The sequence below is a fragment of the Rhinichthys klamathensis genome, unplaced genomic scaffold (genome assembly GCF_029890125.1).
Source record: "Rhinichthys klamathensis goyatoka isolate OS25496 unplaced genomic scaffold, OSU_Roscu_1.1 h1tg000055l_1, whole genome shotgun sequence".
Taxonomy (NCBI): Eukaryota; Metazoa; Chordata; class Actinopteri; order Cypriniformes; family Leuciscidae; genus Rhinichthys; species Rhinichthys klamathensis.
In genome coordinates, this window is record NW_026606600.1 from 1,688,653 (window position 1) to 1,716,216 (window position 27,564).

Consider the following 27,564-nt stretch of genomic DNA (forward strand, 5'->3'; position numbering starts at 1 on the left):
ATCCATGCCGAGATGTCCGCCAGACAGCTTGAGATCCGTACAGCTACTGTGGGATCATCTGGTTGAAATGAGAGGTAGAGCTGGGTGTCATCAGCATAGCAGTGGTAAGAGAAACCATGTGCCTGTATGATGGGTCCCATTGATGTGGTGTAAATGGAGAAGAGGAGCGGTCCAAGAACTGAACCCTGGGGAACCCCTGTGGTCAGTTGATGTGCTTTGGATACCTCGCCTCCCCATGTGACCCTGAAGGACCTACCTGTGAGATAGGACTCAAACCAGTGAAGAGGAGTACCTGTGATGCCCAGTGATGAGAGGGTGGACAGAAGGATCTGATGGTTCACAGTGTCGAAGGCAGCAGACAGATCCAGGAGGATGAGAACTGATGATTTGGAAGCAGCTTTTGCAAATCATAGATGCATGTCAGTGGCCACCAAGGCTGCCATAGAGCGGCCGATAGATTTAGCCGTCTCATTGGTGGCCCTGAGAGATAGATCTGTGGCCCGACGCAGTTTGCAAGCCACGTTAGGGCCAATACCCCCGCCCTCATCCATATCTCCTAACAACTCAGCCTGGTAGACCTGCTGCAGCGACATTATGTGTAGGCATGCTGCAGCCTGACCAGCAGCTGAATAAGCCTTACCCACCAAAGCTAATGTTGTTCTAACTGGCTTGGTGGGTAATACCGGGGCCTTTAGGGAAGATGCTGATAAAGGGGAGAGATAGCTCGCGAGCGTCTCTTCCACCTTTGGCATCTCCCCATAACTGTGCTCTTTATAGTTTGAAATAGAGGAATAGTTGGATGTTTGTGCACTATAAACTCTATATGAAACTGGTTTCTCCCACAATCTCGACACCTCGGTGTGAAGATCGGGGAAAAACGGAAGGCCCCTGCGTTGAGGTTTTGAGCGAGATGGCACGAAGCGTTCGTCTAATTTACTTTTTGTATGAACGTCCTGCTTATCTGCTGGCCAGTCGAGACTTAATCTTTCCACAGCTCTCGTTACAACCTCAACTAGCTCCTCAAAAGCATGAGACTGAGGTGGCGAATCCTCAGTATCTCCTGCTTCAACACTGACAACATCTAAATCCTCAGAACTAGATAGCTGCATTGTTGGTGCCTCAATCGGGGCGGAAGTAACTGCAGCGCGTGCTTCCAAACCCTGAGAGAAGGCACTGGATCTATCAGGTGAAGGTAGAGATAAGGCTGGGCCCGTCTCTAACCCCGCGGATTGATCCATTTGTGAACCCCAAGTCAGAAGTCACCGCTGTGCCTCGGCAGCAGCGGGACCCGAGCCCTGGGGAACGCGAGCCTGAGCATCCTCGCGAAAGAATGCCAGGCGGGATCGGAGCGCCCGCATGGAAAGCACATCACAGTCTCGAGCCCTCACACCCTCGAGCGCTGACTGTGCATGCTCCTCACAAAGGATGCAAGCAACACAAAGGATGTGTGTGTCCCCACCCGTTAAATAACGTGGGCAGGGGTGCACACACAGTCTAAATTGCTAATTGTCTTTAATATATAGATATTAGGGGTTTAATGATACATGTATTCGTATTGAACCGTTCGGTTCGATGGCAAACGTGATGAAAGCGGAACGAAACTGCGCTAATCATTTGAGCCTAACGGACTGTTATGAGTTTTGACCAATGTCAGTGCAACGTGAGCCATTCTTGATCAAGTGACAATGTTACTACACAGCGCTAAGAGATCCAGTAAAGAACGCATTTGAATTCGCCACAGAAGTAATAACATCGCTGCGAGATCTAGTAAGCTTGCATTCAAATTTCTCCGTTATTATTTCGACATTATGAATAAAATTGCTGCCCTTAAATGTTAATCTGGAGCCTTGCAAACTTAAAATAAACCTGAAATAAAATAAACCTTTGTTTATAACTAGGAATATTACATTTCATTTTTTTATAAGGAGCTGTTTTTGTTTTATATGCTGCTAAGAAGAGTCAAGTATAGCCACATCATTGTTCATCCCTCAGCTTCAATCGATGCAGTGCGGATTCCCTTGAAAGGGAACTTTCTTTATGAATTTTGACAATACAAGGTTGCGAGAATGTGATATGCCTTAGTGTGATCATCAAATCGCAATGGCTGTGATGTAATTATTCAGACAGCGCATGAAAGGACAAAAACACAAAAAATTATGCCAAAATACCTGTTTTGTCGAGTATCCTTTTAAGCACAGTCTTAAATGAGTTAAATGAAGTCTTGAATGTAAAGAGTTGTAAGAAAATGATGTGCCCGATATAGTGACAGCATCCTAGTAAACCTGCTGCTGTCTGTCATTAAGGATAATCAAAGGACAAAAGAAAATGAGAAAATCCATCACTGCTCTTGAATGAATAACTTTTGTAGCTTTAATAAGGATTCATCTATATTTAATTTATAATTTATGCAGTGAAGACTGTGAAGTGTTTGATAACTTTGTTCTAATTTCTGAATCCTTGTTAGACCTACCTAAAAATCGCAAAGCACGTTTTATAAGGTTACATGGTTCAAAAACAATGAAAACAATAGCTTTTTGTGCATTTTGACAGGACAAGTAAAAATCGGAACTGCCTAATGTTAAAATGTATAGCTTTCAATTATATGGTAATGTGGAATGGCTATAAATAATGGCTAAAATTGAGGAGAAAAAAAATCACTTTCATAGAGAAATCAGTAGCAGTATTAGTATCGGTGGTACTAGCCTTCTTTCATAAAAAGCTACTGTCTTCGTGTTGTTTCTACATTATTATGGTGATTAAATGTGAAATTATTACAATATAAAAAATATTAAAAAACTTTAATGTTAGGTGTGATCACGATTAATTACAGAAAAATGTGTGATAAATTAGTAATTGCACTGCACATGTCAGCGTAATGCCAAAGCACAGCAGTGTATTTATTTTCAATGATTCACAGTAAATTCTACTTTGCAAGTGCTGTGTTTGAGTCATCTATAATTTGCATTTTGGAACGCAATGTGCGCCAACCATCTTGACAAATTCATAATGAGTATCGTAAATAAATTAGTTTGTTGTCAATGTCAACAAAGAGAAGCGTTAAGGTCTCTCTGTGGGTTTCCACCGAAATGGATGCTCAATGGTTTAAAGTTTGAATGCAAAGAATTCAGGCCACCATCAATGTTAGTATTGTAATTTCACTGTTCTGTAGAAAAAAAGTGCGCGTGTGGGGTCAGGGTTTAACTTCTTTTTTTTTCCCTCATGATCAGATGCCATGCCTGTTTTCTTCAGATGCAGTTTGAAGACATACTTTCGGGCTTTTCACAATTTAAATAGTTAATCCAATCCAGGGTCATTATTAACCCCAGGCAAACATAATCGTGTTGCATATATCACACAGTTCATAGATTTTTTAATTAATCCTTTGTATATAGGGGAACAGTTAGAAGAGGGCTTAAATTATTTGAATTTTTGGACATTGAATTTTGCTACATTCATTGCGGGACATTTAATGAAAATGCAATCGCAAGTGTCTTAAAGCTGCAGTAGGGAGTTTTGAGAAAACGTTGACTTAGCCTGAAAATTTGAACAAGCACAACTTACGGGTCCCACCCCCTTGCTCTCTGCTGCGCTACAGCCCTCCCTCCACAGCTCGTCCTCCACAGCGGAGCCTGTCGTGAACGCGCAGGCTAGTAAACAGGGCCACCGATAACGGTGGATAAAAAGTTATATGGCACATTCACTAATAGGAACTAAACGTCAACAATATGCTAATATAACGGTAACTAACGTTACAGTATGTAAGTAATTATTCTAGCGATATATAATGCCAGATAAGGTGTGCTAGTACATTGTTTCAGCAACATGACAAGCCAGTGAATTAGCAGGTTTCAATTGTTGCTTAGCAGAGTGCGTGACATTTTATCTACATGTTATGCGGCTAGAGTTTTGACACCGAGTCAATGGGCTCTATGTAATTCTTTCTTTTTCGCTTGTTTATCGTCATAGGTATTTTTCCTTTTACCTTTTTGTTTTATGAGCAGGTGTCACTCGAGAAATTGGCAGTTTAGGTTGTTTCTCCGTCATAAGCACAGCTGCAGCACGCCGGCAATCTTGAGTTTGAACGACGGTACGCGCTCCGGCGCTCGCGCTGTGCAAGAGAGGGGTGTGATCAGCGCGTACACGAGCGTGATTGACACTGCTAAGACATTCCTCCTGGCTCTGATTGGTTGTTTCTGACCGAGAGCGTGTATTTCTGCAAATGGCAATAGGACCACTAGGAGGAGGCAGAGGAGCATGATTTTTTTCACAGATTATCTGTCTCATATTCTACTGTCAGGACATAATGACAGTTTTAACAAATATGTAAAAAATATTTTTTTTACAAAAGTTACCTACAGCAGCTTTAACTGTGAGTGTAAATGCAATTAAGAAAAATAACATTTAAATGATCATTTTGCTACAGTTTTTGCTTGAATATATTAAACATATCTAATCATTTCTGTAATACATTTTAATTTTAATTTTGCAACTTATAAAGCGTTAAAATCAGTATTCAATTTACATATTAAAGCTAGTGTATGAAATGGCAAATGTAAATTATATTATTGAATTATCATTTTCATTTTGCACCAAACGTTGCACAAATGTATTGGAAAATGTAAATTTAAATACAGAAATGCATATCCATTTTACATATTGTATTGTCATTTTACATATTGCATTGTCATTTTACATATTGCATTGTCATTTTGTATTACATTTCAAATTGAATATTGCTACCCAAATGCTTCCATACATTTTAGACGTCTCTATTAGGATTTTTTTGAAAGCTCCTAACGCTTTCAGGTCTATGATTGGTGGTCCAACTGTAGGGCCAAGCCATAGACCTTATTCAGAGCAGCTCCATGACAGGTATGAAAGCAAGGCTGTGAGGGATAGACTTACCATATTTTCAGTGGCATCTGCTGTGAAAAGCTGTATAAAGCTCCTAGATCACTTATACTGTTCCACAGCTTATATTGTGTGGGTTTTTTTTGTCTCTGAAATTTCTCGGAAAGATATCTTTGCAGTGTTTAGTCAGCAGAATTATCCAAAAACACAATAAATAACAGTACAAAAACCCACTGAAGAGAAGTTTGTCTCTCACAGTCTCGCTTTCATTGCCATTATAAATCAAAGATGGCGCTGCTGTGAATAAGGTCTATAGCAAGCCAAATTCTAGATTTCAAATGACAGGAAAATTGACATAATCCCTCTAAATGGGTGAGGCTTATAATTTTATGACACTTTCCGCCTGCTGTGGGGAACACCATCGGAGAAAAACCCCGCTGATAAAATAGCTATGGAATCAGCAAGCACCACAGCAATTATAAGCAATATCACTGGATTACGGCATCAACCAAGAAGCTAAAGCTTTACTGCTAGAATTGTTTGCTGTGTGGGTAAGTTATGTAAATTCTAATAGGTCACGTGACCGCCTCTGCCACTGATTTATGTTAGGCTTTAGTTGAGAAAACAGTTATTTTGCAGAATTACTGGTCAGTCTGTACATTTACATTTCTGCATCATAGTTACATTTTTCCAAAATCATTATTGTAATACGGTCTGTTACATACATTTAATTGGCTGCTGTGCCAGTCTAATGATATGATTTATTATCAGCATATGCAGAAGTGTCTGTCGCTAATGTGCTTTGGTCTCAGTGGTCTCATTTCTTGTCAAAGGTAACTTATGCAGTACTATAGAAGAGGACACAGAAAGCTAGGCTGATTTTAGGGTGAGTTTACTTTTTTTCCCGACGAGGGAAGGGGGTGAGAGGGCTAAGGTTCAAGAGTCACGGTTTGATATATACAGTATATACTAATGTTTAGTTTATGATTGGTAATCTATTGCAAACGTAACATGTAACAGTCTAGCACTGTATCATTTCAGACCTAATACTTACTTTTTAGCTCTGCGAAACCATGCTAGCCCAGTGTTTCATAGACCAGGGTTAAAAGTAGGGGTTTAAAAAGATCTCAGATATCTCAGTGTTAAGCGCAGTTTGTGAGTTTGTGTAGATATCCAATATGCAAATGCCCCTTAATTGGCCATTATTTTTCTGCGCACACAAACACACACTCTCACCCCTATGTAGCCAGTAGAGCCGATGCTCTGGTCAGATGTAACCCAGCAGTGGAATGCAGATGTGTTTTAAAGCTGGGTAATAAGCAGCTTTGGGTTTCTCACTGCTCCCTTCCAGCCTTTAACAGCATGTAAGCACTTACTCATCTAGATTATAATACCATGGTTGGAAGCTTTAAAAACACTCACAGTTTACACAAAGAGAAGCTAATTACGTTTCATAGAATCACAGAGATAGGCAATACATTATTTCCCATACTTGCACTGAAGACTAGTCAAAGACAGATCTCATGAAACCACATAAAACAGATGATCCCTGTGGTTAAATCATCCATAGAGTACTGCTTTGAGTTTGAGGATCGTGGTTTATTAGTTAATTCCCAACATCTGATATTCCTTTGAATATGTGAAGACTCCGACTCAATGAGGGGAGTGAGAGTTAAAAGAGCTCTCATGGTTTCTGTGTTCGCTGTGAAAATGAAACGTGTTTATCTGGCAGCAGACAGTGGCCCTCTAATCTACATCTCTTACAAGTGTTTCTTGAAGGAGAGAAGAAGAAGAGACTGCGGTTGAGTGTTTCCCTTCGCTCCCTCGAGTGTAATAGGCTTTAAGTAGTCAGGTGGTTTTTTGTAGAAGGCTGTAGTTAGGCACTCGTGTAATTATGTGATCACCTGTCACACATTATTACATTAAAACGCATTACATCTTCTACAGCAGAAATTCCCAAACTTGTTTTTGTCTGCCAAACCCCTTTGACCTATAATATTTACTTGGAAGTACTCCCTGAGATTTTAAGTGAATATTTCAATCATTTAACAATACATTTACACATTCACAAGTAGTTCCCTGATATTGATTAATGGTCACATGACATGCAGGTAAACAAATGACAAAATAAAGAAATAATCAATAATAAATACTATTTTTGGTATTTTATTTTGATTGTTTTTCATTTAAAACTATGTATTATAATTTGTATTTTTTTGTTTAATTAATCCATGAATTAATTAATAACTTTTTATGTTTTAATTTAATCATCGCATGAACCCCCTGCAGTTCCTTTATGATCCCAGTTCGGAAAACCCTGCTTAATAGAATCAGATTTGAATACTGAACCTGAATACTGATATTAATTTCCTTTTTTAGAATAAAGAAAAAAAAAAGAAGAAAAAAAAGAAAATTGATGTTGTGATAATAGGATCCCTGCAGTTCTTCAGTTAGTTTCCTCTCTCATGTCTTCAGCCAGCTCCTTTCTTTCTGCATCCCGTAAGACATAATGGCCAAAAAACAGATGGCCCCAGATGGAATCCATTTACCCCCATTATCGAAGCAAAGCACCTCCATCTGCTAACTGCTGGACTAAGTTGTTAGATATTTGACAGTAAAGTTTGTTATGTCTCTAAAACAAATGGAATACATGTGTGATAATTGTGTGAGTTGGACTGCGGGGCGCTTGCAGAGGTCCTCCAGGATGTTGGTTAAACACATGCTTGCGGGATGCCGTGTATGGGGAGGGCTTCACTGCAGGAAGCTATCTCAAATAATGTGCTAACATGGTTTATTCAGAAAATGCCAGAATCTGCCAGCTTCTCTGAAAATGCCAGCTTTTGGAGCCAATCATCCCTACTCACTCTTAGGGCAAGTGATAATTAGTGAAAAGAAATTGTTATATTTTTTTCTGTCAGTGCGGTTTTAAATGCAAACCCACATCACAGCGTCGGGAGTTGTCCAGTTATTTTTGAAAGTAGTGTTTCATAATTTCTGCAGAACGTGGATCAATGGCATTGGCTTTCTGGTTGTGAGTAAAGTTTTAATGCAAAACTACACTGTAATTCCAATACACTAATAATAGGTTGATTCTGCGCTATTATCATCAAAAAAGAATCTTAACCCTGTTATTTAAAGAAAGCAAATTACATGCTGCCCTTCTTTGGTAGATGTGTATGTGCCAGACGTTAGCTTGTGTCTTGTGTATAGTCTGTTTGTACATTTGATGTTCTAAATGCTTGAATGCAGATTTCAGTTTTACAGTGGCGCACACTATGACTTCTACATGAATCAAATGCAACCCCCACTCATGGCCAGTGTGAATGAGAATGGATGTCCTGAGGCAGTGGAATGCACTTTTACATCCAATATGGTTATGCTCCACAGTGTGCATTACATTTTTACTAGTAGTGGTAAATGTAGTAGTGGCTCAGCACTAACGGTGTCCTGGTGGCCTGGAGCCGGTGTGAGAGAGTTTCAGACAGAACTATCATATACAACCGTCAATGCATAGCTGCAGTGCTACTGACATTTTTACATTCATTAATTTTGTACATCCATTTTTATGCCTTTCAAAATTGTTTGATTTTCTGTGATGTATTCTACATTGTCACAAATTCTCCCATTGCCACCTGCCATTTTGCCATTGCCACTAAGTTTATGATATCTAGCTGGCTAAGCTGAGGTTTTGACGAAATAAAAAAAAAAGAAGAAGAAAAAAACCTTGTGATGTATGGTCTTCAAAGCATCAGTAAGTATTAGAAGCTGAAACAAGTAATATTTTGCGTTTATGAAAAAATATTTGCTGATTTTAGCTAAAGTGCCCACAATATCCTGTCGATGTTGGTATTACCAATAAATGTTGGTAAAAAACTAACAGCTCACATCAGTCATCTCTGTTTTGTTGCCTTCAGTTAGTGGAAGAAAGCCATTAGCCGTGAAAGGAGAGGTCAGCATGGCTGGAGAGAGACGAGTGCCCTTGTTGCCCTGTGTTTAATGGTGGGAGCAGATGCCCCAGATCATTGCGGCAGCCTGCCACGGTCTACCGCTGTTTTCACAGCATGGGCTTTTGCAGGGACCGCCTCAGCCCTGGGAGTGGCCTGTGTTTACTTTGCCACCTGCGAGATGGGAGGGGTCGGGCACACAGGATCAAACACACAGGGGCATGAAGAACACAAGCGGGTTAAATCAGTGACTGAATTCACGGCTATACTGCAAGGATTTGCCTGTTTGTGGAGGGTGGGATTAGGTAGACTTCCAAAGCCAGACGGAATGTGTGAGTTTCAGCAGTTTGGGAGACAGAGGTTAAAGATCTAGTCTTAAAGAGGGAAGATGACCTCAGGTCGGTGATGAGAGAACCCCAAGTCATTCAGGAAGATGCATTTTCCCGTGACAAATGGTTTCTTTACGACACCACAGGTCCCTAAATATTATTTTCGAATTTGTGTCAAGCCAGTATTTAAGAAAACATTCAGAATTTATTTCATCCTCAAGCCAAACTGACATGACAGAGTGGCTCATCATTAGCACAATTTGTTTTATTATATCTTCGTGGTTATGTAGGTAAAATATTCCTCTCACTACTCACAATAACCTAGAAACCGAGAGAGAGAGAGAGAGAGAGAGAGAGAGAGAGAGAGAGAGAGAGAGAGAATGAGAATGAGAATGCTGCCTTTTCAGAAGTTTGTCTCTTTGGGAATAACGGCTCTGCCAGACTGTATATGGTCCTGGCACTGATGACTGGAGTACTGTGACCAATTTTACAACTGCAACACTTCCCACTTAGCAAATCCAGACCTGGCAGGAGATAACTTCCTGGTCATATTTTACATGACCATATATGGAGTATGTTTGCAAATATTGAACAGGAAAGAGACACAAGTCAATAAATTAATAGAGATACACCTATTTTATCATTTAGTCCACTCTAGCCTGTCTGAAATAGCAGTAAAGCAGTCATTGATAAAAAAATAAATCACACGTCAACCAACATGTATTGCGTGTTAACCTAAAGAACACAACTCTATACAAAATAAGCATTCTGTAACCTAAATAGCCTCATGTAAATCAAATTAATCGTATTATTCATATTAGGACAAACAGCATGATTGTGACATTTTTATACAATAACAACAACAGAAAATGAAAATATTGAGTAACTCACATCTTACATCCAATATTGCCTTTATGCACAGTGGTGTTGTCCCTGTATGAATCCTCGCTTCTGAATGAATCGTTTAAATATGTGGTTCTCAACCTTTTTTACTCCAAGTCTCCCCTCCTCTCTGAAACAATACTTTTTTATTCACAAAAACATTTGTATTCTAGTGTTATTACTTTTCAACTCCATGTTATTATTTTTTTAAACAACATAACTTCAAGATACATTTAAACATTAAGTAATCTTTTTTTTTTGCAAACATACTTTGCAAAAATGTCACTGCAGACATTTTTTACAACTTAAAAGTACGTACTTTGCTCAGTTATACAGTAACTTAAACAAATAAGCACAAGTCAACCTGCCATAACAAGCAAGACCACAGGGAGATGCCAAAGGACAACATATAGCTACTATATGGATCCATTCAGAATTATTAAACACACCAAAACACAAATGAAAAATAAAATGAATGTGTGGAAACTCAGTGATCTGAAGGTGGGTCGATATCATCAGTGAACAGTTCCTCTGTCAGAACAAGCAATTGTGTGTGTCTGTGTTTGGAGCGTCTGATGCCCATGTGTACATAAACAGAGATCCTTGCAAACTTCTCCAAAACATGCTTCTTCGGCGAGCAACGATTATAAAACACTCACAGTACATTCATTTTGACAACTATGTGAATATATTGAACAGAAATACGATGTTATAGCGATCAGTGAGCCGAGAGTGCACATACACGGTTTGCTTTGTTAATTCAAAAAAAAAACACACTTTTATGTATTAACCCGTTTAATCCCAAATTTTATCTTGCAACTTGAGTACATGCATTTTACTCCTTAGACCTCCCTAACACTCAAACATTATGCGTTTATTTTATTTTATGTTGATTAAGTTAGTGAAATATTAGGTTTTATACTCGGTCACAATAGTGACCGGTGGGAAACACCATAGTCAGAATTCATACAAATATGGTATGTCTAGAACAGGGATGGGCGACTTCGGTCCTGGAGGGCCACTGTCCTACAGAGTTTAGCTCCAACCCTGAAAAAATCACCTGCCTGTAACTTTTTAGTAATCCTGAAGACATTGATTAGCTTGTTCAGGTGTGTCTGATTAGGGTTGAAGCTAAACTCTGTAGGACAGTGGCCTTCCAGGACCGAAGTTGCCCATCCCTGGTCTAGAAGGTCCAACACATTGAAAGTTTCTGGGATACTGATAACTACACTGAACAAAATTATAAACGCAACACTTTTGTTTTTGCCCCCATTTTTCATGAGCTGAACTCAAAGATCTAAGACCTTTTCTATGTACACAAAAGGCCTATTTCTCTCAAATATTGTTCACAAATCTGTCTAAATCTGTGTTAGTGAGCACTTCTCCTTTGCCGAGATCATCCACCCCCCTCACAGGTGTGGCATATGTTCAGTGTAGGATTGCCAATACCTGCCAATACCAGCCAATACCTGTGTTTTCAATTGAAGCACTATTATACTGTTATACTAAAGGTCACAATTGTGACCGTTAACAAATTTACAAGTCTTACGAGCAAAATATATATGCAGGAGTATAATTCTCAAAATATATCAGTAGTAGATTCTTTAAAGAATATATGTACAAAATATGATAGTTCTATCTGTTAATTAAGATGTTTTACATACTACTTTTTGTAGTAGTCTGAGGAAGACATCTTCTTCTAGATGTGCAAGCAGGAATTAAACTGATCTGGTCATGTGACCTTTCACACTAGTCACATGGCATTAATAGATTTTAATCAAGACAATTTTGTCATTTAAAAGTTGAATTTCTTGCCCAAAGTCAATAACAACATTTTTAGAGCTTCCAGAAATAAGAAAAAAGATGTGGTCACAATTGTGACAGGTGGGATTAAACGGTTAATAATACAATTAATGAATTATATAAATATATTTAACCCTCTGGGGTCTAAGATGTTTTTAGGGTCCTTGAGATGTTTTGACATGCCCTGACATTTGTGCTTTTTTCAGTTGCTAATAAACATATTAATGGCACAGGTGAAATTACACTCTATTTAGCACAAACAGGGCTACCATAATATGTGAGCAACATGTATGTACATGTTTGTATTTTTGAGAGAATATTGTTTATGCATGGTTATTGAAAAAAATAAAAATTAAAGTTTCTGAAATAAGGCCACAAAACACATACTAAATATGTGTCCACAAGACTTTTGACTAATGGATGTTGTCGCCTAGAGTTTTTTCTTCAAAATGATCTGAAAATCATCCTGCCTTATCATTCACTTAAAACAATAGATTGAACGGCCCAACCCCCTCTGGAATAATTAGGTGGTTCTCACCTGAGAAGACAAAGACCCACATAATAATGAGCCTTTCATTCAGGTTTGTCACACAAGAAAGAATGCGAGGACAATATATATACATATATACATACACACACACACACACACATATATATATATATATATATTAGGGGTGTAACGGTTCACAAAATTCATGGTTCGGTTCGATACGATACACTTGTGTCACAGTTCGGTTCGGTACGGTTCGGTAGGTTTCCAATACAGCAAAAAGAAAGAAATGCCAGACAAATTTCCTTGATTTAATTTTTTTAATTATATTTTTATTAAAACTAACATCATAAAGTATGATATTTTTTAAGCAATGATGGAGCTATACTTGACTTTTCTTAGGAGCTTATAAAACAAAACAGCTCCTTGGACAAAATGAAATGTAATATTGTAGTAGTTATAAACAAAGGTTTATTTTAGTTCAGATTAACATTTGAGGGCAGCAATTGTATTCATAATGTCAAAATAAAACCGACGTGATGTTACTTGAAAGCATTATAGCCTACTATTTCTGCCAAACTTCCATGGTTACAGTTAGTAGTGTTACTACAGTAAATCCATGGTGAATGTTGCTGATCTGTGGACACTGAATAGTTCATTCATGGCACAATGTTTCTTCCTGGTTTCCACATCAGCGCTGTTTGATCCGTTAATAACGGAGAAATGTGAATGTTTCTCACTATATCTCGCAGCAATGGTATTACTTCAGTGGCGAATTCAAATGCTTTCTTTACTGGATTTGGCTGTGTAGTAACAGTGCTGCTTGATTAAGATCGGCTCGCGCTGCATTCGTCCAGACTGATAAACGGTCCGTCAACCACACAATAACCAGTAGCTCAGTTTTGTTCCGCTTACATTACATTTGCCATTTGATGTTGGGCAATGTTGTGGTCACGCCAGCGTCTCTACATTATGAGCGCACTTGCCACGCGTGACGCGCCTACATTTGAAATAACAAAATTTTGGTCGGCAGGAAAAATGGTCCAACGAACCGTTCGGTTTAAAAATGTGTACCGAAAACCGAACCGAAAGCCTCATACCGAACGGTTCAATACGAATACATGTATCGTTACACCCCTAATATATATAATCAAAATATAAATGAAAGTCAAAAGCACATTTTTAGTCATACCTGGAAACAAATCCTGTTCAAATAGGTTATATGGGCCATTCTATAGAATTGGTTCAACGTTAGAGTTGGAAACATCTTGAAAAGAAAATTGTCTTTTTCCATAAATCTCTTATAAAGTCTTATTTTTTAAAGTAGGCCAATACATTCATTCACACACAGACACGCAATTCATATTTAAACAGTCTTTGTGCAGTTTACAGACACTATTCAATAACGCGATTAGAACAAAGCACTTAAGAATAAATTACTTACTGCATCAGCGCTCCTCGAAATGAAACTACCAGCACTTCTGAGGTAACTTTTCCAGGATTATTACGATAGTATTATTCCTCACAGCGCAGCAAGACGAGGTAAAGTTCAAGATTCTTATTAAACTGGATGTTTTATCCGGCTGATGTGGGCGTTTTCATCGCTTGCCTCAACATTTGCGTTTGAATAGCGCGCACTCTCAGTGGGCGTGTCACATTAACACGTAATACGCTATAATTAACTGAAATGAAAAAGACTGACATCTCTCTCTTTTCATACAGATTACATAAACTGAGAATATTAGTTTTTTATATAAATTACTTCATTTGAAAGAAGAGAATTTCAGCTTCATAACGAACAATCTTTCGTGCCTGTGTGACAAGTATTTATTTAGTTACAGTTCATTTTCGGACGCGTTTCAGAATGAACTTCACTTACAGAGAGAAGGCAAAATTCGCGTCATATTTATTTTTCTTTATTTGACTTTGTTTTTATTGTGAGTATCCACAAAAAAATAGACACTATCCACAAAAAAATAGACACTTAACAGGATCTAATTATGTACAACACTTATATGTAAGTTCAAAATCAACAGAGTAATTTGAGTCTCTTTTGCACTGATAAGGAAAAAAGTGAGCTCGTTGCGCCGGCGCGATAGCCGACCCCAGAGGGTTCAATTAATTTTAAGTTATCTTGCCGCCGCTGGTTGAGAACCAGTAGTTTAAATGAATAATTGAATTATTACTCATTAAGTTCTTTGTCGCCACCTACTGGCGGAACAATGTAACCTGCAGAAGTACTGACTGTTTTCTAAAACACACACACACACACACACACACACACACACACACACACACACACACACACACACACACACACACACACACACACACACACACACACACACACACACACACACACACACACACACACACACACACACACATCTGTGTGTATCTGGTAATAGTTTTATCAAATTAAACGTTAACAGCTAAAACAGCTCTGGAGATGAAGTTCATGTGGAGTTTGAACTTCATTTAGAGAGACACTAAAAACGCATGAGTGTCATGCATGCTTTAGTATGTGTAGTAGATTCATACAGTGAATGAGCGTTGAATATGCAGAATTCATATTTAAATAGCAGACGTTTGTGGTTTAATATTCACAGACACTAGTTCATATCATGATTTGCCTACAGCCCTACTTTTGATTTATTCTCATAAATTTAGCTGTGAAAATTTTATTTTTATGATGGGATTCCCTCCGCATTTTCCACATTGTGGAAATCACAGTGTCCTACTAAGTACAATGAAACGATTCATCATGTTAAGCTAAAGAAAGGATTAGGCCTGAATGTGTAGTTCATGTTTGTTTAATGAAGCTGACATATATTGCTTTTCCCATTGGCAGTACAGTTTTGAAAAGTGCTTCATTCTGAAATATTGCTATATTTTGCTAGAAACACTGACCCAAACCAAATAAATCTGAAGACACATGTGTATGACTTATAATGAAGCAATTAAACTTTGACATAATTTATTAGTAATGGCTAAATATGAGCATGTGTTGGCTTGCTGTGGATGTGTCCCAGGGCACCAATGCGTGTCACTATCATAGCAGAGACGATAAGCTTTGTGCTCGCCTTTGACCCCACACCTCATTAATCAACTGCTTGTGAATATCGGACCTCCTCCACCTACCTCTCAAACATGCCATCTAATTCAGCTCTAAAAGATAAATAAAACTCCACCAAGCAACACACACACACACACACACACACACACACGGACGAGAGGGAGACTGGGTTATGTGATTTCGAACTTTCAATTAATATTAGTATTTTTCTGATAATGTGACTATTTGAAATTGAAGTTGTCATGAGACTGAAGTTGCGATAGTCTTTTCTTCCCTATTGTGACATAGGACTTTGCCCATCGGGAATTGATTGGATTGTTGGATCATTATCGATCTCATGTGAGTGACAGGTTTTCCCACCCTTGTGCCAGTAACCAAGTTTTTAAAAGAAGAGAGCTTTGTTTGAAATCGCCCCCTATATGCTCATTCACTATTCCCTACATTACTCCACTATTATAGTCCACCTGAAGGAGTGAATGAAATCTAGGGTGTGAATTCGGACATTAGTGTCCCAGAAAGGTTGCTGCATTTGCATAGTTTGTACTTATTTGCATAGTTTGTACTTGCTGTTCAATAATCATTTGAAACTTAGTTAAACCTTAATTAAACAATTTAATAATCAATTAAAAAGGAATTCATACCTTTTTGGAGCAGCGGTTTGGTAAATGGATGAATAGATGATTTAGCTGCAGGTGCCCTATTATGGAGAGACGCAGGAATTCATTCAGCACGACCCTCACAGTGCATTATGGGTATTCTCTAGCCGTTGAGTGTACATCATTTGTACATTCATTATAGCAGTGCATTATGGGATTGAATGAGTGCACTCGATAACGTCCACTATGGTTTTTGGACACTACTACAAATGGATGTCCCCTCAAATATTGCCATATTTAAGGGAATAGGGGCCGATTTCAGACATAGCCGAAGATGTTTCTGCAGAAGGTTGGGAACGTTACTTTGATTAAAGATTACAAGGGCACATGAATTCTAAAAAATAAGTAATTTATAATAAATACTGCAATATACAAAAAAAAAAAAAAAGAAAAAAAAAAAGAACTGTCAATTTTGACTTCATGGTGACTTTAATATTAACCACACAGCATGCTGTACAGTAGGTTTCCTCACTTTAACTTATCAGGTTTCCTTTTCCTTGGAGAAATGGAGTTAATTAGAGATTTTCAAGGGCTGAGTGTAGTTGAGAGAGGATGTAGATAGTATAGTCTATCATACCTGTCATGCCTGGCTTGTGGCCATGCTAATCGTCACTGTAAAACAAGCTGCTGAAAAGTTATGCTGCGTATGAACTTCCCTCTGCTCTCTGTAGCCTACTGAAACATTTGATAAATGGGTAGCTCTTTAAGATGGCTTCAGAAGCCCCAGGCTGCTTTACATCCCGCCATGTCATCGTTTGTTTATTGTGTACTGACAGCTGTAACTATGGCGATGCCAGTTTTTTGTGACTCTGCAACAGCTGTTTTTTAACCACTGTTTCAGCTGGAGGGACCATGAATCCCCCACAACCAGGAATGTTAAAGTCGATGGTCTCCTTAAGGGCTTTTCTTTCCCTGACATCAAACTCACATAAATACCTCCATGTCTTTGATATGATATATTTTCAGTCCCACATCTGTGCGCTCTGATTTTAACTTGGTCTTGAGGGTTATCTCAGGGCTAATGTGTCCTTTTAGGAATATTCCTGGTTAACTAGAAGTTGACCTCCGTTGACAGCATCTGTTGCATGCTGTTGATTACCACTGAGAACAAGCACAAATCAGCCCTCAGTTTGTCAAAACAAAACAATAAACATGATGACAGTTGTGTTAACATGTGATTGCAATGGAAATCTTTTGGGCAATTATTTTATAGTGCGCAACAGATGCTGTTGATAGAGCTCAACTTGGAAATTATGCACAATATATCGGTACTATATCAGTTATCAACCTATATTAGAGAACAATTTTGTAAATATTGAATATATATATATATCGGCCAAAATTAGATATTTATTTGTTCATGCTCATTGCCCCTATTTTTACATTTAGATTACCTTTGCCATCATCCTAGCCTGGGAAAACCCAGACAACTTCCGGCAAATTTAGATTTGCTCTGAAAGTTAGTCTGGCAAAGAGCTCATTCAAGCCCATTTCCAATCCGTCGAAATCGAGGCACCAATCAGAAACGTTGGGGCGGGCTTTACACGATGACGACAGCGCTGGGATTTTGAAGCAGATTTTGTAGCCTACATTACAAAGATGGATGCCGCCGTCGAACATCACTCGTTCGAATCAGCTATCGCGTCTGTTTTAAGCGGTTTGAACGTTTCCTTTTTGTTAAAAACCGAGCAAAGAACAACACTCGCCGCTCTGCATACGTCATCTCCTTCATCGCTCTGATTGGTTTTAGGTCTATCCGCGACGTCCGTTGGTGACGCCCCTCTGGAAATGATTTGTCTATGACGCTTTGCCAGACCATAACTCAGTTACAACTGAGAATGGTCTGGTTTTAACCAGGCTACCATCATCCAATGCTCACTTAAAATGAATCTTTAAAAACACTTATAAAGAAACTGTTAAATGTAATATTTAGAAAATCTCAAAATTCTCAAAAAGCTCCTCCTCCGTTCTCTCACGGCTCTCAACCCCGCCCTGCTTGCCACACAGCATATTAGAATAATTTCCGATGGATCATGTGACACTTTACTGTATTTTTGATCAAATAAATGCAGCTTTGGTCAACATTATAGACTTAAATAAAACATAAAAAAACCTTACTGACCCCAAACTTTAAAACAGTAGCTGTATACACTACTGTTTAAAAGTTTGAGGTCAGTAAGATTTTTTTTATGTTTTATTTAAGTTTATTACATTTGCCATGGAGTCCAACCTCACTGTTTCTTATTATATGGTTAGCTACTCATAGCTTCCTCTTCCTCGGTTCTCTGCAGTCAGGTCTGATCCGGTTCTCCGGCGAGGAACTTCTCATCACTCCGCTCCCGCAGCATTTGGCTTTACGACACAACTACAGCGCCCCTTCTGGACATCACCCACATGTTATCTACAAGAGATCAGCTGAGCGCAGAGTGCATGCTGAGAAGACTGACTGGACCAGTGGCTTTAAATCAAACAACCCCTATGAGGACCACCACCATCACCATGATTACCAGCACAGAAAGCTCCAGAGACAACATTTCTGCGGACGCCGCAAGCAATGTATGTAAGGGAATTTCCTTTGAGCTAATTGTAGACGGAAAGTGCATCACATATGATTTACTTGTAGAAGTCGTCAGAATGTGTATAACAGCAAAGCCCTCTAAGATAATATGTAGATTGATTCCAAAAGCAAAACTACTGTGTCATCATTATCATCTGTTGTATGGAATTGAATAAAAGCTCGGAAACAGCATGTGAAGTTAATGACTGTGCATTTCCTGGTCTGTTGTCGCCTCTCTGGCGCCAAGCTTGGAAACAGGAAAATCAGTTATCTGAGGCAATTTCCAGTTTCTCTCACTCTTTTTCATGAGTTTCCATACTTCTATCTCTCCACCTCATCCTAACTACAGATACTCCCAAGCCTCCTACAGAGGATCATTTTGTCATGCCTGATGAGTTTGAGCAGCAAAGCCGGGTGAAACGCTCCGAGATTACATCGAGCAAAGATGGTGGCCTGAACGTGGAAACTCTGGTGGTGGCAGACAGGAAGATGCTGGAGAAACATGGAAGAGAGAACGTCACTACGTATGTCCTTACTGTCATGAACATGGTGAGAGAGCTGTCAGCAGTATTGTTATTGAGAAGACACTTTGATCTTGCATGTTAAGTGAACATTTACTTCCTCCTTTAGTAATATGCAAAGTGTTGTTGTGCCAAACAGGTTTCCAGTCTTTTCAAAGATGGAACGATTGGAAATGACATCAACATTGTTGTGGTCAGTCTCCTTCTACTTGAGAAAGATCCGGTAAGATACATACATACATACATACATGTATACATGTATTGCTAAAAAGAACGGACTCTTAAGAGTTTTTAATCAGTTTTCAGTCTTTTTAGTCAAGCTGTTTGTTTTTATTCACTAAAAAGTCATTTGTTTGGCAATCAGAATAACTGGTCACTGTGTTTTTTATTCACTGCAAAGAATGATCTGATAAAAGTCATTAATTAAGGAATCAGACAATACTGGTAATGCTGTATGTTTTTTTTTCACTAAAATGCTTACAAAAGTTATTTGTATGTTTTTTTTTCACTAAAAAATGCTTACAAATGTAATTTGAGCATTTTTTTGGCATTATTACAAATAATTTTTTTTTAAAGGAGAACTCCGGCGCAAAATGAACCTTTGGTCTAATTACACATTGTTACCTAGTCAACCGTTATCTGAGATTTTTTTTCATGATTATCGAATGTAAATAGTTTTATCTCTAAAAACAGTTTAGCCTATAAAGCTAGTATAACGCTAGTATATTGGGCATAGTGTAATGACAAATAAAAATCGCTTGTTAATACCACTAACAAGGCTCAAAATAGCCCCACACTAACACGGTAGCATAATGAGGGTCCCTACCTTCAAACCGAAGCATTGAGAACTTTGTCAGTGTCCAGACAGTTTAATAAGAAGATATTTTATACATACAGTCAACTTCGCATATACAGGCAGAAGCCATCTTTGAAAAAGAGTCTCTACCAGTCGATCTACGAACGCCGATCCAAGCCTGCTGTTCGCGCTCACCTTATCACAACTTATAGCTCGTTCACATCTCACCAGCGCACTTGGATCGGCGTTCGTAGATCAATTGGTAGAGACTCTTTTTCAAAGATGGCTTCTGCCTGTATACGCGAAGTTGACTGTATGTAAAAAATATCTTCTTATTAAACTGTCTGGACACTGACAAAGTTCTCAATGCTTCGGTTTGAAGGTAGGGACCCTCATTATGCTACCGTGTTAGTGTGGGGCTATTTTGAGCCTTGTTAGTGGTATTAACAAGCAATTTTTATTTGTCATTGATCTATGCCCAATATACTAGCGTTATACTAGCTTTATAGGCTAAACTGTTTTTAGAGATAAAACTATTTACATTCGATAATCATGAAAACAAATCTCAGATAACGGTTGACTAGGTAACAATGTGTAATTAGACCCAAGGTTCATTTTGCGCCGGAGTTCTCCTTTAAAGAATCCCAGTCTTTTTTTCCATTTCATACATGACAGATGCCTGATGATTCATTACTCTCTTATCTCTCTCTCACCACCCCTCTGAACACTTCATCTCTCTCGGTTTCACTGCTGTCAGCTGGGCCTGTCTATCAACCACCACGCAGACCAATCCCTCAACAGCTTCTGCCAGTGGCAATCAGGCCTGATAGGTAAAAATGGCAAGCGGCACGACCATGCAATACTGTTGACGGGGCTGGACATCTGCTCCTGGAAGAATGAACCGTGTGACACCTTGGGTAAGGCACTTGACATTCACCATCCAGCAGCAGAAATGGGTCATGTGTTGTGATGTCAGAGGCTAATCGAGTTGCAGGAGGCTGAATTACACAATGCCAAGGTTATAAAGAGCGTGTGGTTGGTGATATGTGTCCTAGTCTGCCCTCAGGCAGAGAACTTCACCTGATTGACTCCAAGAAAGAGTTTTTTGCTATAGAGGCATCAGCCAAATGTAATGAATTCAGCTCTGACGCTCCAAACCACAAGTATGCACTGCTTTGAATGTATGGCAAAGGGGAGAGGACTGCTTTTAAATTGCCTTTGTATGATGTGAAACTCAAACCAATGCTTTTTCTTAGACCATGCAGTCAGATAAATAGTCTGAAAGTGTGTTTATGCGTAATGGGATCCTGTTTCAAATTCTATAGTTTTGAATACATTGTGGTGTGTTTAGTGATACTTAAATCATGTATCACGGTTTTCATCCAGACCTCTTGGATTGTATTGTCTCTGTAAACAATCAATTTGATTCACGTTCCCAACATGCATCAGTCATTCATATAAATATATTCTTCCACCCATGTTTTGCTGTTTCTTTCTTTCTGCAGGTTTTGCTCCAATAAGTGGGATGTGTAGCAAATATCGTAGCTGCACGATTAATGAAGACACAGGACTGGGCCTCGCCTTCACCATCGCCCACGAGTCAGGACATAAGTACGCTCATTCATTCTTTCAGGTCCCACATAATTTCAATTTGGCAACAGGCAAGCATTTTGTTTGTGTTTGCTGGTTGCCACTGTGATAAGGGGAAGTTTATGTTGTACGTCTGAGACTTTGTTTTTATGACAGCCGTATTTTGAGTCCTTTGGTCCTTTGGCGCATTCTCAACATAAACTGGAACAAAATCTCTCTCCTGGAGAACCACCAAGCTGATAACATGTTGTGGGATTTGTTATTCTCAGTGGTTCAAACATTTTGGTCAAATGAAATGGACACGTGCCTCCAACATGCATGGTGTTTGGGGCAAAATCTTCACTGGCCAACAGTCATTAATCACTCATTTATTGGGGAGTGGTCATTTATAAACACATGGCATATCGTACAACACTGTTCATGTCTGAATTTCGTGACTATAGTGCATATGTTTATTTTGATGCATTAATTGGTCTGATTCTCACAGGGCTGATGAAAGTAAGCTTGTAAATGTGTGAGTGTGAATCACATGAATTGTTATATTCAGTAGAATACAGAGATTATTGAAGAGGTTTGTGGGATGAAAGAGCTTTTAGTTATAGAGGTAATGTCCCACCTGACTCAGGGAGTGGTTTCTGTCCTGAGGTTGTACATTAATAGTCTCACTGGGTAAAGCCCACAATCTCCATCTCTCCCTCATTTGCTCCGTCCTTTTTTTTTACCCCAGTTTTGGAATGATCCATGACGGAGAGGGGAATCCCTGCCGGAAGACTGAAGGGAACATAATGTCTCCCACATTGGCTGGGAATAATGGTGTTTTCTCATGGTCTGCTTGTAGTCGGCAATACCTAAACCGATTTTTAGGGTAAACTTTCACTTCAAATATCATTATATTCACTATCATAAAAAAATAGTATAAAAATATATTTTAGAAACATATATCTTTTATTGTAATACACACAATAGATAGATAGATAGATAGATAGATAGATAGATAGATAGATAGATAGATAGATAGATAGATATGCAATATATATAAATATATTTTGAAAAATGCATGTAAATATATTATTTATTAATAATATATTTTGATAAACTATTTATATTTAATATTTTACTTGTATACACAATAAAACATTTTCCCCATTTGAGAGACATATAATATGGAATTTTTTTAAATGCCTGTTTCTATGCTCATGTTTTTTTGCATGCATTTGTGTTCACAGTACAGCTCAGGCTTCGTGTCTAGTGGATGAGCCCAAGCAGATAAGCCAATACAAATACCCTGAGCAGCTTCCTGGTCAGCTGTACAATGCAGATATACAGTGCAAATGGCAGTTTGGCTCGAAAGCCAAACAGTGCAGCCTGGACTTTGTAAAGGTAACCCATAGTTCTTTAGTTAAAATATGCTAAAAGGCTTCTCTTTCTGAGTTGGATTACATTTTTATACTAAACTTGTTTGAACTCATGTTGGAATTGTCAAATGACTCGTTAAACAATTCAGCTTCAATCAATCCTTTTGACAAAACACAATGCCATAGTAGAATTCCCAGAGATTGAGTTAATTTAGGGTCTCAGATATTTACATGTGCTTCAACCTGTAATGTTTGTGTGTAGAGACATACTGGTCAACACAAACACATATCTGAGCTTTGGAAAGAAAAGGAACTTCTGAGAGGAAACCCATTGCCTCGAAATCTACTCTAAGTCTTCATTCACAGTCCATGTACAAAGGTTCAACAAAGATGGACAGGGCCCCCTTTGGCATCCGCTGTAGCTTTTAGCGTCTAACACACACATTGATATGCAAATAGTTATGCTTGGGAAATGAACATTGCGAGAGTCTATCTGTGGGATTAGCTCTCATGCTATGGACTTCCTTTTTGAGAGATCCCTGTTGCTTTTGTGCTCTTCGAAGACCTCGTACGTGCCCTGAAAAGAGTCTTGAACGTCAACCTCGATGGAAGGCAGCTGTACATCCTAATTAAGAACGATTGTGGAGATAAAACCCAATGTTTTTGTTTTCTGTCCCCTCAAGCCATCCCGTCCTTGTCACAAAGTCGTAAAGATATAATTAGCCGTGGGAGCAAGTGGTGTTAGCTACCCGGTGATCCAGAGTCCAGTGTAGCGAGCTTTTGTAAACCACGTCTCTCTCTCTCACTGTCTGCCAGATGCAATCGGGTCGTCGGCCAGAAGTGGCCGGTCTCCCAACCCCTCATCACCCATTATTATCGTTGTATTGTGGGAAGAAACGAAATGCAATGATAATAGCATGTTTCTTTTGGGCAGCACAGTGATTGATTTTGACAGGCTTTTTTATTTGTTGGGAAAGTTGATTGGCCGTTGCTGTAGAAACAAGAGGTCGGCGTGGCGAGGTGCAAGCCAGAGAGGTTGAAGGGTTCCCAGCGGGTGCAGGCTCGTCTTTGACTGTGCTCTCTGTGTGTTTGTGCCCACCAGGACATCTGTAAATCATTATGGTGCCACAGAACAGGACACCGGTGTGAGACCAAGTTCATGCCTGCTGCCGAGGGTACCATCTGCGGACCAGACATGGTGAGTGAATGCTTGTCTGTTCACCCTTTCTCCTTCTGAACTCACTGAACCACCAGTAAGGATGAATATGGACTGACCGTTCTCTCGGCATCTTTCTTCATGCACACCTGCGGTATTGTTCTCTGCTTTGTGTAAATGTTCCATAAGGACGGTTAGTCCTGCGTGTCTTTCCACTGGTTGATGGGGATGAGGGTGAGAGGTGCTGATGTGTGGGACTGTGTGGCTTGGCTGGGCCGAGTCCTGCTCTCCAGGTGTAACTCTGGGCTTCATCCCAAACCAGCAGGCTCAAGATCTCCTCAGCAGATACACTCTCTACTTTACTTCAAATCCGCTCAAATACCTTCTCTTTGACATGAAAGAGATCAGTTTGGTTTGTGGCCTTGTTAAATTGAAGTACATTTTTATGATTTTTTTTTTTTTTTATATAATAAACTTTTTGAAAAAAAGTTTGAATCTGAGGAAGAAACAGGTTTTCATATGTTACTGATGAATGTGAGATGGTCTTTCCTTTTCTTTCCCATTATGCAGTGGTGCCGGAGAGGACAGTGTGTAAAATTTGGTGATCATGGTCCTAGAGCAGTACATGGCCAGTGGTCGGGCTGGTCCGAGTGGTCCGACTGTTCACGTACATGTGGTGGAGGTGTCATGTACCGAGAGAGATCCTGCAACAGCCCCAGGTAACCAACAACTCAAAGATTCAGACACTGTGCTTCAGATATTGAGACATCATTATTGTTTTTTTTTTTTTAATCAACCATGCGTTTGAAGAATAGGGTGTTAAATTCAGTTTGTGTTTGTGTTAGGGAGGGAATCCAGATAAACATGACATTTGATTGAAAAATGAGCTTTTTTAACACTGTGCTATGGTAGGTTGTTTATGTTAATTAAAATGGCCACTGCAGTGTGAAGTGAATGGCACTTTTTCATCATTAGGCTGCCATGAATGGTAGATTAGCTGTGAATGGTGGAACCACATGTGTTTCCTGAACAACTGACCCACTGCGACTCGTAGATTATCCCCCGAACTTTGACACTATGCATAATCTTAGATTAAGTGTGGTCAGGATTCACCATTTAGCAGGCTATGCCCTCTATTGAATGCACAAGGTCAGTGTTTGTACAGAGTACACAGAAAATTACAATATATAATGATTGCATCACCAGAAAGAATGAAAACAGTAGACATTCAAACAAACAAACAAACAAACAAACAACACATAAATAAATACATAACTATGAATACATTTGGCATATGCATTTAAGGTATATAATATAAAGCAGGATTGTTAAAGATGTGTCTGTCAAATGGAAGATGTAGTTTTTATGTATTTAGGTTCAGGTTCTTCCTCTCTGTATGTGGTGGCAGGATTATTTGAGATTGGGTTTCAATAGACCGCAGGTGGTTTGGTCAAGCTGATGGAACATGGGATTGTGCTTCGTCAACATTTGGCTGTCTAGAGCATCTTAACATATTTCTGTTGGAATAGGAAATACTTATAATGCCTTAGACAGCCAGACCAACATGTCTGACATGAACAGTTCCAGTAAAGAAATCAAGAAAGAAACTATTCAAAGTGATGTGAAGTGAGGTGGAGAACCTCATTAAAGCCCTGCAAATACCCAAGGAGTATGTCAAAATATTAGATTGGGTACATATGATCTATATTATGCATTGTGATCTCACACAATGTGCTTAGCTATCCTGGTTTTGATTTAAAGATCCTTCACATAAATGCACACCATTTAGAGATGTTGCAAAATGATTACTTTTGGAAAACAAATTTCAGGAGAAAAAAGAGTAGGCATTTCCCACATTATTACAGGAAAGCTTATTTTGTTAAAATTCAGATTATGCTGTATAGAAACCTTTCTATTTTTTGTTACCCCACAATTTTTGATTAAATTAATCTTGGGCAGACATTAAAGTGCTTTTTGTGTGAATGTTTTCTTTTTTTTGGTCCTGATTCTGATGATCTGTATTAGTCCAATGGTGTCTGATCCACTAAGAGAGGTTTAGGTTGAAGTGAATGTTAGATGGGTTTGCTTTTAAGGCAGAATTTGCACTATAATCTGAGATTTGGGGGAGGTATTAGCCTCCATTTTCTCTGTTTTTGCTATCAGTGTGACCCCCTATCATGGGTCATCAAAAATGAGGGGATATTGCAGCTTTTCACTCTGACTTCTCTTCTCATCGAGCAACTGTTTACACATATTTATGAGGTGCACGCCACGAACATCTGCCTGCATTCCTTATGAAAATCAGAATCAGAGTTCATGTTGATCAGAACCTTTTATCTGTATCATTTCACTCGGAAATGATTGAGAACACTTTCCTTTAAGTGTTTCAAAAGAGGCATTTTGATGGATAATCTTCCCTTACTGCTTTCAGACAGCACCTGCAGTAGAATAGGTGTTGGTATGTCTTCTGTTTGTGGCGGTGTGGTTCAAGGGGAATTTCCGTACTTATCACTTCAGTATAAGGTCCTCAAGAGACAGCTGTTGAAGCCAGCGGCAAGAGATGTCATCTCATTCAAATAACATTTATCAATAAAAATGATCTGATACATGTGCTCCCTTGACTGTATCCATACTCCGCAGCCAGATTTACAGGTTCATGCATCTTTGATATGAGTGTTTGAGAAATATCTCTCTTGACAACAGCCTAGTGGAGATAGTTGTTGATGGGATTACCTTTTTGAAGTTTGTTTGGAAATATTGGTAACTATCAGAGTATGGGTAACATTAATGCACCATTACCAGAGGCCAAAGTTGAAAGAGTAGGATGCATGTACGATCACCCTCAGGACTTTGGAAAAGCCTCTGACAAACAAACGATTAAATTTCATTACATCATTGTTTGGTATTGTTTATTTATATGTGGAGGGCTCTCTTTTAATGACTTGACTTTAAAGTGGATACCTAATGGCTAACAGTGTGGGCATAATGAGGATTTGATTAAAGATGGGGGTCTTGTTATGGGTGATGTATTGAGAGAGTGGGATAGAGAAGGATGTGGGTCTAGGTGGGGGTTTGGGGGGATTCAGGCAAGCAGACAGACAGGGTGACCTTGTTTCCTTGTTTGCACCCAGTGCTGCTGTTCATAGATTTAACATTCCCAAGTTGCAAAACAGCTACAAAGTCTTGTCAACAGAGAGAAAGGAAGAATAATATTCCCGTTGCCAACAACTCTTGTGTGGAGTTTAGTATGTAGCACAACATTAATTTGGGTGCAGTTGTTTCAATGTCTAATCAGAAAACCTACACTTATCCTTCTCTTCCGCCTCTTTTCTCCCAATCTCTTTCTTTGCTCTGTGTGTTGTTATAAGTTCTCTACCATATGGAGCCATAGTACACTGTTGCTAAAGCTCTAATAGGATCAGCCTAAAAACCTGCTCCAAAAACAAAAGCAGACATGCACAAACAGCCTTCTGACAGCACTGTTTTAGACTATCATTGATCTCATTGACTTCTGACTCTTTTAGACACTTTTTCAGTCTTGAGACTTACCAAAAACAT

General features: G+C 39.0%; 1 protein-coding gene across 2 annotated transcripts in view; it reads left to right on the plus strand.

Annotated features, from left to right (window-relative positions):
- The window catches only part of adamts18 (ADAM metallopeptidase with thrombospondin type 1 motif, 18), a 97,355-nt gene that overhangs the window by 21,485 nt on the left and 48,306 nt on the right, over positions 1-27,564 (plus strand). Inside the window, exons 4-12 of one of the 2 annotated variants that reach the window (XM_056248451.1) lie at positions 18,323-18,587; positions 18,938-19,137; positions 19,249-19,332; positions 20,663-20,822; positions 21,411-21,516; positions 22,223-22,360; positions 22,722-22,875; positions 23,953-24,048; positions 24,577-24,725. In XM_056248451.1, the coding sequence (XP_056104426.1) occupies positions 18,323-18,587; positions 18,938-19,137; positions 19,249-19,332; positions 20,663-20,822; positions 21,411-21,516; positions 22,223-22,360; positions 22,722-22,875; positions 23,953-24,048; positions 24,577-24,725 (1,352 nt within the window). Of the gene's footprint in view, positions 1-18,322; positions 18,592-18,937; positions 19,138-19,248; positions 19,333-20,662; positions 20,823-21,410; positions 21,517-22,222; positions 22,361-22,721; positions 22,876-23,952; positions 24,049-24,576; positions 24,726-27,564 lie in introns of those variants that run through there. The other variant, XM_056248452.1, reaches the window with a different exon arrangement.